The sequence below is a fragment of the Sceloporus undulatus genome, chromosome 5, assembly GCF_019175285.1.
Source record: "Sceloporus undulatus isolate JIND9_A2432 ecotype Alabama chromosome 5, SceUnd_v1.1, whole genome shotgun sequence".
NCBI lineage: Eukaryota > Metazoa > Chordata > Lepidosauria > Squamata > Phrynosomatidae > Sceloporus > Sceloporus undulatus.
The window spans coordinates 35000886-35014558 of NC_056526.1; the positions used below are offsets into that span (position 1 = coordinate 35000886).

The 13673-nt window shown below is 40.5% G+C and overlaps 1 protein-coding gene across 2 annotated transcripts in view; it reads left to right on the top strand.

Moving 5' to 3' along the window:
* Window positions 1–477: 477 nt before the first annotated feature.
* GCAT (glycine C-acetyltransferase) overlaps window positions 478–13673 on the top strand; it is a 16686-nt gene continuing 3490 nt past the window's right edge. Inside the window, exons 1-8 of one of the 2 annotated variants that reach the window (XM_042468465.1) lie at window positions 478–718; window positions 6584–6714; window positions 6977–7078; window positions 8116–8262; window positions 8423–8577; window positions 10204–10286; window positions 10721–10892; window positions 11649–11770. In XM_042468465.1, the coding sequence (XP_042324399.1) occupies window positions 511–718; window positions 6584–6714; window positions 6977–7078; window positions 8116–8262; window positions 8423–8577; window positions 10204–10286; window positions 10721–10892; window positions 11649–11770 (1120 nt within the window). In that variant the 5' untranslated portion in view covers window positions 478–510. Of the gene's footprint in view, window positions 719–775; window positions 825–6583; window positions 6715–6976; window positions 7079–8115; window positions 8263–8422; window positions 8578–10203; window positions 10287–10720; window positions 10893–11648; window positions 11771–13673 lie in introns of those variants that run through there. The other variant, XM_042468466.1, reaches the window with a different exon arrangement.

Here is a 13673-nt window from a genome sequence, read left to right on the forward strand (position 1 = left end):
TAACCCGAAAAGCTTTCGCAAGCCGAAAACCCATAGGCGCTAATGGGGAAAAGCCGCGATTTGGTGCGAAAAAGCGCCGAAAAGCACCAAAATTTCTTTCGTAACCCGAAAAAAACCTCCTAACCCCGAAACGTTTTTTTTCAATTGATTTTTTTCGTAACCCGGAAATTTCGTAAGGCGGCGCATTCGTATCCCGGGGTACCACTGTATATATATGCACTATATGCATATATATATATATATATATATATATATATATATGCACTATATGCATATAGTGCATATAGACTATATGCATCTGAGGAAGTAGAAAAGCTCATGCTGCCAGCATCTTTATCTCAGCCTCAAAGGTGCTACTCTCAAGCCCTCTGTTCCTTGGCTGCCCCTTTAAGCAGAGGCGGCCTCTGATTGGCTAAGACGCACCCCACCTCCGCGTTCTATCAGAGTGGGCCAGTCAGTGCCTGCGCTGCTCTCTGGCTCTCTTCCTCTTGGGCTGCTGCTGCTGCTGGCATGATGCTGGGCGGGCGCTGCTTCCTGCTCCTGGGGGCTGCTGCCCGGCCTTTGGTGCCCGGGGCGCGGGCCCAGTCCTCCTTGGCCCAGCTGAAGCAGGTGCTGGAGGGGGAGCTGGAGGGCATCCGAGGCGCCGGGACCTGGAAGAGCGAGAGGGTCATCACCTCCAAGCAGGGGCCGCACATCCAGGTGGAAGGCAGCCAGGGAGGTGGGTAGGAGGTAGGGGGACTGGATGGGGAAGGGTCTCTCCAGCCTCAGGGTGGCCCTCCTTTTCCAGGACATGTCCTCCATTTCATCAACCCTCTGTCCAGGAGGTAATTCCTAAAGGCCCTCCCTTTGGAGCAGGGCTAAGAAGCATGGGCTTATATTTATATCATTGTTGTTAGCTTTTTGTTTGGGAATGTCCTACGTTTTTCTTGGCTGTCCTCCATTTTGGGGTGCCTTGCCTCCAGGGTGACCAGACGCCCTCCTTTTCCGTGGCATGTCCTCCATTGCATCAACCTTCTGTCTAGGAGGGATTCCAAGGCTAAGAAGCATTGGTTTATATTTATATTAATGCTTTTTAAAGCTTTTATTTGGGAATGTCCTCTGTTTTTCTTTCCTGCCCTCCATTTTGGGGTGCCATGCCTTTAGGGTGACCAGATACATCCTCCTTTTCCAGGGCATGTCCTCCATTTCATCAACTGTCTGTCCAGGAGCTTCACTGGCTTCTTCATCAGGCAAAAGTGTTAAAAATGAAAAAAAAGTACGATGATATTAGTCCCATTTTTTGCATTTTGTCAAGATGTTGTTGGTGTTGTGCTGAGATGAGGTGGCATGGACTAGGATTTCACTATTTGAGGTTTCTACCTCCAACACAGGTAAAACACACACACACACACACACACACACATTTAGTGATTTCAGTTTCAAAAGAATACTAAAACAATGTTCATACAGGCTTAGGATATGAATTAACATCAAAACACATACAAGGGACACTTACCAGATAGTTCCATTAGGATAGTTATCTGGATGGCAATGTACTATTAGGATGAACATAAAAGTTCACTGATGAGTGAGGCTTTCATGATGGATTTGGGTTCAAGCTGAAAATACCTCTCCATAAGTCAACAGTCCCTGATGGTGGTTTGGGCAAATGTGAGGTAGCGGTAACACAGTCAGTAAGGGTTGACCTGTCCTCATAGAAAGAGTGCAATTTCTTTTGTCCATTGCAAGAATTGATAGTATAGGAAAGTTTTTCAAGTAACTATGTGATGAAAAACATTTTTAAAAACAGGATTGCATTTGGCACATTTTACCAAAACAGCACCTTAAAAGCCTGAAGGCTTCTCTTGAGAGATCCTCTGCCAAACAAAGGGGTTTGTGGCCTTACAAGGGAAAAAGATATCCTGAATCTCAGAGGAAGTACCATTTTGTGCTGCTAATGGAATTTAATTTTTATTTTCTGGTCTTTAGTCTCCCAGTACCAGAAGGAGGAAGCCCTGCATGCATAGTTATCCCTCCCTACCATTTCAACTGAGAACAACAACAACAACAGCTTGACAAAATGCAGTCCTGTGACTAACTTCATCTTATATTTTTTCCTCTTGTATGTTTTTTAACACCTTTGCCTGATGAAGAAGCCAGTGGAGCTTCAAAAGCTTGCAACATGTATTTTATGCATTTTGATTGACTCAGTAAAGGTATCACTGTTTTGTGGATTTTAGATGTTATTTTATTTTGCTACATGGAGCCAATGGTGTAATGGTTTGAATGTTGCACTACAACTCTAGAGAGTAGGGTCTGAAGTCTCAGTCTCAGAGGATGGCAATGGCAAACCCTCTGAAGAAACTTGCCAAGAAAACCCCATGATAGGGTCGCCTTATGGTCACTATAAATCGGGATGACTTGGTGGCAAACAACATACACAATAACATGGACAACGCATCTACCCCAAGTTATGTTTTCTGAAATGCAGAAAGTTAGGCTTTCCAGATGCCCCTTGTTATAAGAGACATCAGCCTCCTTTTTTGAAGGTTGGAAAGGTTGTCCCTTGTGCAGACTGAACAAGAGACACCCTAAATCCCATATTTTGGGGCATGGGAAATATTGTGTTCTGCTACCAAATCTAATATTGAAGTTAACTCAGAATTTTAAACATAGGATATATGGTGTTTTTTATATGATCAAAACATATTAAAATGAATCAGGATTGTTGATGCATGCAAAAAAAAAAGGAAAAAGAAAGAAACCAAATTAGAATTTTCACGATGTGCTTCATGTAATTTACGTTTGGAGAATGTGAGCACTATGTTACTTTTCTTGACAAGTCTATAGTTAGGTTCATTGAAATCAGTACTTTTATTTCATTTTTAGGTAGAACGCAATCTTGTTAATAGCCACCTTCATGATAGTCAAGACAGAGCATCATGAATTTCCACCATCCCTTATTGCTGTTTTGAAAACCTTGCAACCCAATTTTGTTGTGAAATCATGGCCACGTCCCCTGGGTCCCGGTGCAGGATAGGCAAGAGAGATCTTTGGGAGTCGTGCCATTTCATGCCCTATGCACAGGCTGGTTGTTTCCACATACAGCCTGGCAGTTGCACAAAGACCAAAGCTTTGCTTCTGCCATTGTTGTGTGGTCTGAAGACAGGCACAGATGCTGAGCCAGGTTGTTTTTTTCCAGGTTAGAGGATTCTGGGAGTTGCAGCCCCCCAAAAAACTTTTCTTCACTTTCAAAGTAGTACTGTAGTTGTGTTAGTGTCTTGTGACATAAAAAAAAGAAAGGAAGGGGGAGATGGAAAGAAAGGAAATGTGGCAGCAGCTTTAAGACTTAACCGTTCTTTATTTTCCCATGAGCTCTCATGCATTTAAACCCACTTCTTTAATAGCAGTGCAGAGTTACAAGAAATGCCCAGCTCTAAAACATTATTTATATTCCACTTCCTTCCTGCTTTTCTTAGCAATTAAAGTATTGAAGTATAATACATTGATATTAGTTTTCCATTCTTCTAAACCTTAAAGTGATTATACCGTGGCCAGAATCAATGTTTGGATGACTGACTACAACAACATCCAGAATTGTTCAGCCAGTGTGTGGGGGAACAGATTGTGGGAGTTACAGTCCAAAAAGTAACTTTCCCAGGTTCTTATACACAGCCCTTATTATTATCGTTTGGCTCCCCAAGGCAGTTTAACAGCAGTGTAGGAACAAGCAAAAACTTCCACAGCTGTTTTTTTTTAAAGGTACCAATTTTAAGCCTTTGTTGTAGACATAACACTGAACACTTGCTCTTTTTAAAATTAAACTAGTGTTTTAAACACGAAAGTTAATGGTGTCCTTAATATGGATCTGCTAATGTGAACAATAATGGTAACAATAACGTTACCGTATGTATTAAATATATCATATGGTGTATCTATACTGTAGAAATAATGCAGTTTGACACCACTTTAAGTACTATAGCTCCATCCATGGAATCTTAAGATCTGTAGTTTTACAAGGTCTTTAGCTGCCTCTGCCAAAGAGTGTTGGTGCCTCACAAAACTACAAATTCCAGAATTCTGTAAGATGGAGCCATGGCAGTTAAAGTGGTGTCAAACTGCATTATTTCTACAATGTCAATGCACCCAGAGATTACTGTGTCAAACAGATGTGCAGCATATGCTTAGTAAGATCTTCACTTGCTGGAATATTTCTGTGGTTCTGACCTTGTGCATAGTACTCTCAATGTGTTTGTTTTAGCCTTTCAGCTCACTGAGTTTTGGTTTGTTGATCTGGTTCCAAGTATGACTGCCAAATGAATGAAATGGCTGCCAAATCACACATGGTGCAAGCCCTGCCCATGCTAAATGTAAATGCCAGCGGTTTGATGCTCATTGCTGAGTCTCTGTAAGTAAAAGCACTGGTAGGTGGTATGTTCTGTATCAGTGAGTGGTGAATCTGCTCCATGTTTTAGTCTAAACTTTAAAAACGTTGCACCTGTTTTGAGACAGGTGTCTACACTTTGGACAACTCCTTTAACATTTGGACTGAAATTCTGACTTAACATCACACTGAAATGGGAACTCTACTGGTCCAAAAGTAGTATTGCAAGCAAGCTTAAACCACATTCCTGTGACATTGGCCTTCCCAAAGCTGGCCCCGCAGCTCCTAGCCTTGATTTGGGGGGAACTGGGTTTCCAGGTGACCTCACTGTGAGCTATTGTGTGTGTTAGTACTCTGTTCTTTACTTGTGACCATCCCTTGATTTAGGGTTAAAGAAGATCAATCTTAGACTGCAGAAATAATCAAGGTTGACACCACTTTAACTGCCATAGCTCAATACTGTGGAATTCTGAGATTTATAGTTTTGTGAGACATTTAGCCTTTTCTGTCAGAGAGCTCCGGTGCTACAACAATTTACACTTCCCAGAATTCCATAGCACTGAGCCAGGACAGTTAAAGTGATCAAAAGGTTTGATCAAAATTTTGGAAAAGTGGGTTACAAATAAACTACAGTATTATTATTATTATTATTATTATTATTATTATTATTATTATTATTATGTCAAATTGGATTATTTCTGCAGCGTGGATGCCACCTGAATCAAGAATTAACAAATTACAGTAACAAGATAATTAATGTAATTTATTATGTGCTGTAAAACAGTAAAAACTTTAACCAGTTCCAATTATTAGTTCCAAACATATAACAGTATTCAACCTGAGTTATGTCAGACCTCATCCTTCAATCAATTCAGACAAGTATCCCTATTGACTCTTCCAATTGACTCTTCCAACTCTCAACTCAGCCCTTCTCTTTCACTCTGAATCTCCTCTGAGATATACTCCTGCTTTTTATACTTTCTAATTCCCCTCTTCAGTCTTTCTGAACAGTGATTGACTGCCTTGAAGTCAAGTCCACCTAGTGCTTCCTTCACAATTCCCCATAAAATTCACAGTACAGAGTTAGCTTGTTGTTTCAATCCCATCATACAGTTCATGAAGTTCTATGTGAGGAACTGGAAGGGTGCCTTTTTTGTAGTTACATTTATCAGGTCTTGTCCTTTAATCTCTCCTGCATCCCACTCAGGTACCAACATCCTAAAAAAATCAAATTTGGTAACCTCAGCTCCAGCTGTTGGGAAAATTCCATAGATGAATGCGACAGCACATGGTTTGCCTGCAGAACATCTGAGCTTGTGACCCCAGCACATCCAATTAAAAGCATTAGCTACTAGGAAAGACATGCTGCTGGAAATTTGGGAAGCCTCTGCCATTCAGAGCAGACAGTAGTAGACTAGATACAGGATGGTGTATGCCAAGAGTGTCCACCATCAGTGTGTTTGGGTACCAATTTTTGGCCCCTGGGATCCTCTGAGGCTGTTGTTGATGTGTGTCTTCAAGTCATTTCCGATTTACAGTGAGCCTAAAGCAAATCTATAATGGGGTTTTCTTGGCAAGATTTGTTCAGAGGAGGTTTGCAATTGCCTTCCCCTGAGGCTGAGAGTGTGTGAAATGCCCAAGGTCACCCAGTGGTATTCATGGCCAAGCAGGGAATCGAACCCTGGTCTCCAGAGTCATAGTCCAACTCTCAAACTACTACACCATTTGGGTCTTTCTCTGGGACTGTAGACTACCCAAAACCACAAAATGATACCAAACTTGTTTAGGTTTTGAAAAAGTCTGTTTTTAAACGATTAAGTAATACATGTGATCCCCTGCAACCTATTTAAGGAGAGAATTGTTGCTTTTAGAGACTTCCAGTTGAGACAGTTTATTGTTATTTTTATTGGAAATCTGGGGAATCAGAAGGGGTTGAGCCTTGGAGGTCACATGTAGTACCAAGGCTGTTGTAGTTTGCCCACCATGTGTAGAATAGCCTAGCAGAGTGTGGAAAGGTTATTTTTCCAGGTTATGACACTCCAAATTTCTCTACCAACATAGGTAGAAGCAGTGCTAGCTGGGGAATTCTGTGTGTAAGATTCTTCCTATATTCCTGGAATCAAAGAAAGAAGTATATAATTACATAAGAAAAATAACGCTAAACTCCCTCCATGTTTTATTTACTTTTTACTGTTGATGTTCTGTTTGCTCTTCTTGCAGATATTCTGAATTTCTGTGCCAACAATTACCTAGGACTCTCCAGTCATCCTGAAGTAATCCGTTCTGGACTAGATGCCCTGAAGGAATATGGTGCTGGACTCAGTTCTGTCCGCTTCATCTGTGGAACGCAAGTAGGAAAGAGGAAGAGTGGGGAATTGTAAAGGGTTGCAATTTTCTTTTTCTTGTGAAGAGACCTAACCACATTTGCAGCACAAACATCTGAAATATCTTCTTAAGAAATTGCTCCTGAGAAAATACTTTCAATTAAAATTGTTGTCATTTTAGTAAGCAAGAGGGAGGGAAGTACTTACATTTTTAAAAAATTACAGCAAAGAAATCTGCATTTAAAAATAACAGTTGGAACTGTTTCTGGTACTTTCTCCTATGCTTTAGAATATACACAAAGATCTGGAGGAGAAAATTGCTTGCTTCCATCAGAGAGAAGATGCCATTCTCTATGCCAGCTGCTTTGATGCTAATGCTGGAATCTTTGAGGTTTGTAGCACATGGGGAGTAGATGATGAGTGATAGCTAGAGAAAAGTATCAAAGACCCCAAACAGCTTATCTTTGTGATAATTTCCAGTGGGAGGTTATGTTAGTGCAGCAAAAACAACATCAAAGAGTTGTGAGGCACCTTTAAAAAGCTAACAAATGTATTGTGTCATAAGCTTTATTAGATACAAGAAGTGTTCTCTTCATTGTCATGTCTTATCTATGTGTGTACACACGAGACAGTTATGAGAGAATGCAGACATTGAAATGAAATGGAAAGTACAGTGGTACCCCGGGATACGAATTGATCGCGTTACGAAATTTCCGGGATACGAAAAAGTTAGATTGGAAAAAACTGTTCCGGGATACGATGTTTTTTTCGGGTTACGAAATTTTTTTCGGCGCGAAATTCAAACGCAAAGCGCAGCTAGCGGCTTTCCAGCGGCTTTTCGGGTTGCGAAATTACTCGGGTTACGAACGGAGCCGCGGAACGAATTAATTTCGTAACCCGAGGTAGCACTGTAAATGTAAAAACTGCTGTTTCTGACAACTGTATCAAAGTTTCAGTGGATGGGCAAAAAACCCTACCTAAGCAACCTCTTAAGAATAGCCATACTTGATCAGATAAGCATAGATACTTTGCGATGTTAATTTCCATTTATAGATGGACAGAAAAACTCTACAAGATTCTGTGGTTTCAGTTACATGGTAGATTGTAGGATACCATAGATTGGTTTGTTTTATTGGGTTCTTGAAGAATAAAATCTCAGACAGCTAAATAATATATAGTAAAGAGAGGCTTGCACTTGGGCTGCATCTACATTGCAGAATTAATGCAGTCTGATACCACTTTAACTGTCATGGATCAATGGAATTCTGGGATTTGTAGTTTTGTGAGATATGTGTTTTGGTGCTACAACAAACTACAAATCCTAGGATTCCATAGGATGGAGGCATGACAGATAAAGCTATGTCAGACTGTATTAATTCTGTAGTATGGCAGCTGCCTAAATATTCTCTGTTTGTTGGTACTGAACAGGCAGCTCTGACTCCTGAAGATGCAGTACTTTCAGATGAATTGAATCATGCCTCCATCATTGATGGGATCCGGCTGTGTAAAGCCAATAAATATCGCTACAAACACATGGACATGCAAGACCTGGAAGCCAAATTGCAGGATGCACAAGTGAGTTAATGCTGTTATTCCCCTTTTGTTCAGCATCATGAGGCTCCAAGGCAAGGTTAGATCACTGATTTTTAGATCCTCCTCCTTCCCTTCCTCATAATAAGCTATTGGTTTTCTTGCTCCAAATCCTTTGCCCCATGACACCTGCTTTTCTGTCCAGAAATTTCGTCTACGAATGGTGGTAACTGATGGTGCTTTCTCCATGGATGGCGACATTGCCCCTTTGAAGGAAATCTGTAGCCTATCTGAGAAGTACAGTGCCATTGTTTTTGTTGATGAATGTCATGCCACTGGATTCCTGGGGCCCAACGGACGGTAAGAAATCAGATTATTCCTCCTAGTTTGTTTCTATGTCTGTAGGCAAAAGTTTTAGCAGGAAAAATTATTTATTTTCCACCATTTTAACAACTTTATACAATATAAAGTTGAAGAAAGGAAAATTAATAATTGGTACAGTTAGTGTTATTGTGCTAAATCAAAAAATCATTCATCCAAGAAGAGAGTGAGAGATTACATTTTTATATTAGTCTTTCCAAAAATTTAAATGAGATTGTAGGTGTGAATATGCTTGTCTGCTGTTGTTACAAATGAAATAAATGGATAGCTTGTCACATAAAACTCTATTATTGTCTTTATTGTTTCTTAATTAGCATATCTGGCATGTAAGGTTTTCCACCAAAACCAAAGAACATAATCCAGTTCCCAATTCAACAAAGGCCGAAAACACACTACAGAAATAATCCAGTTTGAGACCATTTTAACTTTCCTGGCTCAATGCTAGGAAATTCTGAGGACTGTAGTTTTATGAGACATTTAGCCTCTTCTGTCAGACAGCTCTGGTGCCCCAACAAACTACAAATCCCAGGATTCCATAGCCTTGAGCCAAGGCAATTAAAGCAGTCTCAAATTGAATTATTTCTGCAGTGTGTTTGTCTAGATTGTGTGCGTGTGCGTGCTATCTCTTGGCATGCAGCTACACAGAGGAAATTGATTAACATTTGTATGACAAACATCAGTATCTGTTTTATTCAGAAAAAAAATCACATGTATGTATGTACGTATATATTTATGGTATTTCTGTATTGCATCCCAGCCGACAAGGGATCCTAAGCTGATGAACAAATAATAGCAATTAAAACAGTACAAATATATAACGTTTAAAAAACATATTAAAATATTATTTAAAAACAGTCTAAAAAGGACCTAAAATACAGTTTTTAAAACAGTTAAAACAGAGTAGTTTCAAACATTAAATGCAGATGAAACACTGCTGTTTTACCTGCCTGCTGGAAACTCAAGAGAGATGGAGCAAGCATAGTGCCCTTTGTTAGGGAATAGGACAACTGGGGTGCTGTTACAGAGAAAGCCCTATTACGTGTACACCCCATCCTAAGGTCCGGAGTTTTTTGGACATGCAGCAGAGCCTCCTCTGAGGATCTCAAATTTGAGACAGGCTTATAATGGGAGGAGGTCCTCTTTCAGATAACCAGTAAACCCATTTCTGGAGACATGCAAATCACTCCTGCCTTTCCAGGTCACACAATATATATACCCAACTTCATTCCAGGCAAGCATTCTCTAAATATGCCAGCCACAGATGCTGGTGAAACGTCAGGAAGAAATTCTTCTAGAATATGGCCACATAGCCCGAAAAACCCACCAAAAAAAAATTATGATTGTTCATGTCCTCCATTAGGAAAGCCTTATTTGGAAAATCCATTATTTTAGTACAGGTAATATGTTACAGGATGTATGTAAGTATGTATATATGTATTTATTTCCTGTCTTTCTCCTGATATAGGGACTCAGGGTGGTTAACAAAATTTAAACATTTAACATTTAAATGTCTATTGAAAGGAGTCAGCATGTTCATTGCAGTAGCTTTTGTAAGATCCTTGCATGTGAGAGGCCTAGGCTAATCAGGCTATCCTCTATTGGCAGGGGCACTGACGAACTCTTGGGTGTGATGGATAAAGTCACCATAATCAACTCAACCCTTGGAAAGGCACTTGGAGGCGCAGCAGGTAAACCTTCTAACTAGTGTTCTAACTAGTGATGTTCTGTTTAGTACTTAGGGAAAATACAGAACATTTAAAAAATCTTATCTGGTAGCATATGCCTTGATCTTCTAACCCCCCCCCCCCCCCAAAACATCTTACATCAATTTCTCAGAGGTCTTTACCTTCATATAGCAGGACATCAGTTATCTGCAACTTGCAGAATCCCTCAGCCAGCAATGTATAATCCAAAAAGGGAAGTTATAGTCCAAAAAAACCCCATAAGTTTTCCAAACTTTGTTCACTGTGGCCTTAAAATGACCTTTTGTCTTAGTTATTCTATCTAAAAAAACTCCAAAACAGTGTAGGGTTGTGTTATGAAATAGATGGCAGGCCACAGTATGGGATAGGTGACAAGCTTTGCAAACCTGCCCTGGAATAATATTTTCTTCTTTTTGCAGGGGGCTACACAACTGGCCCCAAGGCACTTGTTGACCTTCTCCGCCAGCGTTCCCGACCGTACCTCTTCTCCAATAGCTTGCCTCCTGCTGTAGTTGGCTGTGCCTCCAAGGCTCTGGATCTGCTCATGGAGAGCAATGCCATTGCACAGTCTATGGCTGCCAAGACTGCACGGTAAGCAAGGAGACTAACCAGAAGATTTAGAGCATGTGCTCCAGTAAAGCAGTTCCACTGAGGTGGCTTATAATTTAAAATGTTGCTGTGTGGAATCCTCCTGTTCTGGGTTCTAGCCAGTCTTGGTATCCTTCTGACTATTTCATTCCACTATCACTTACTTTTCTTTACTTTATTCACTCCCTGTCCTCCCAGCTTACACACTCCCTGTATTTTGCAGCCATATAGTGTGTTAATTTCTCCTTGCGTGGTTTGGCTTCATTTTGAGGGGGGAAATTTCCCTAAATTTTTTAGTACCTCTTGTACTCCTGAAAGCCTTGGGTTCGCATAGCATACTGATACTTTCCTTATGTTTTCACTAGCTATATGTTTTGGCTATATAACCCTTGGTACTTTCCTATCAGGCATCTGGTACCCTTCCACACAGAGAACTAAGAGAGGGAGATCTTAGATTCTTGTACTAATATGTACTGGTTTGGGGCCTATACGTTTGGGGCAAAGGGAATCCCAGGATAGTAATCAGTAGCAATTGCAATTTTGGGCTGGAGTTTGTGAGATCTGAATTCTAGCCCCCACTTAGCCATGATAAAACTCACTAGCTGACTTCGGACAGGTTCCCCCACTCAGATGACCTCCTTCTTAGGAATTCTTCTAAGGATAAACTAGGAGGAAGACAGCCAACTACAATACCCTCGGCTGGATATAAATTTGAAAAATAAAATAAATGAATTTGGAAGGTTTTTCTTTTCCTTGCAGGTTTCGAAGTAAGATGGCAGCAGCTGGATTCACCATTTCAGGCAATAATCATCCTATTTGTCCTGTGATGTTGGGTGATGCCCGGCTTGCTTCAGCGATGGCTGATGACATGTTAAAGAGAGGTAACCATTTTGGAACAGGGAGCAGAGTTCTGTATAGCTTATGTCTTTGCTATCAAATATGGGACCAATTAATCTTAGGATGTATTAGGTGGCTGTTTTCCATTTTATAGTGTGTATGAGCGACACTGCTTTAACTGTCATGCCTCCTTTCAGTGGAATTCTGGAATTTGTAGTTTGTTGAGGTGCCAGAGTTCTCTAACAGAGACCGCTGTGTATCTCTATCTATCTATCTATCTATCTATCTATCTATCTATCTACACACACACACACACACACACACACACACACACACACACACAAATCCCAGACTTCCATAGCATTGAGCCATGGCTTTTAAAGTGGTATCAAACTGCATTAATTCTGCAGTGTAAATACAGCTTTGTTTCCCTTATCCCTGTTTTGACCACTTTAACGTTTTGTAATTATTTATTTATTGGACTTATATCCTGCCTTTCCCCCAAAACATGGAGCCAGAGAGATTTGAAGGTGATAGAATAAAATATATTAAAGCCATGATACAGATTAATTCACGCGTAATAACAATTAAAAGGAATTAAAACACATAAAAGAGTACTCAGTTGGTTAACACTGCCTTCTACAAGAATCCAGTGTAATTCCCTATTTATTGTTGTGTGCCTTCAAGCTATTCCTGACTTATAGTGTCTGTAAGGCAAATCTGTCATGGGGTTTTCTTGGCAAGATTTCTTCAGAAGAGGTTTGCCATTGCCTTCCCCTATGGTGAGAGAGTGTGATTTGCCCAAGGTCACCAAGTGAGCTTCATGGCCAACCTGGGAATCGAACCCTGATCTCCAGAGCCATAGTCCAACACTCAAACCACTACACTATGCTGGTTCTCATAATTGCCTCTACTTGCCTGAATATAAAGATCTTTGCTGACCAGTGAAAGTCCATTGGGGCAGCTTAGCCTCCTTTAGCAAGGAGTTCCACAGAAAACCTTAGCTTTAGTCTAGAATTTGGAAAAAGCAAATAATCACAACTACATATATTCAGAGGTTGAAAAAGTTCCCTTTGTTTCAGATTATAGCTCACAGAATTTCCCAGACAGCATTGCCAATGGACAAGCACACTTCTTGGTTCAGGACTATTTTTTCTCTCAGATACATAGACATAAATTTGGATTTCCTTGAATCCATGGATGGACAACTTAAGTCTGAGGCAGAGCAGCAAATGGCACCCTCACTCACATAAGTCACAGTATGTAATACCTAAAGCCAGAACATTATTTTGGCACATAAGGCAGAAAGTCTTGCAACTGCCTCTCCTTGTTCTTGGTACTTAAACAAAATGCTGTCCTTTCATGTCACTCCTAAATTTGCTTCCATCACATTCTGCCTTATGACATAGACATCCCTGATGAAGTGGCAACCTTAACAGATAACTTTCTGGTTTTCTTTTAATAATACCTATAAACAACTAGGAAATATTCCCTTTTTGGAGTGCAACTCCTAGAGTCTCCCTGAAAAATTCTGGGAGCTGCATTGTAGGAAGAAAAAGACCCAAGCTGTGCCCCTAAAGTCCAAGAGCACAGGCTCCTCTGAACTAGATCAAACCGAGGCTTGCATCTTCTGACAGGAGGATCCCTAGTTTTTCTATAGGGGGCAGTATTGTCTTTAGAAATCATCTGGAAGATGGACCCCCACACTAAAGACATGTACATCAACACCATCCAATGTCTTGATTCCAAGGCTGATCCTAAATCAGGGTGACCACCAGGTGTCCTGACTGCAAAGGAGGAGACACTGCAAAATGCATAGGACAGTCAAGGAAAATGTAGAACATGACAAAATAAAAGCTAAAAGCATTCATGTAGATATAAATTCATGCTTCTTAGTTATGCTCAAAATAGAGGACATTGTGAAATTCATCTTGGACAGAAGGCTGA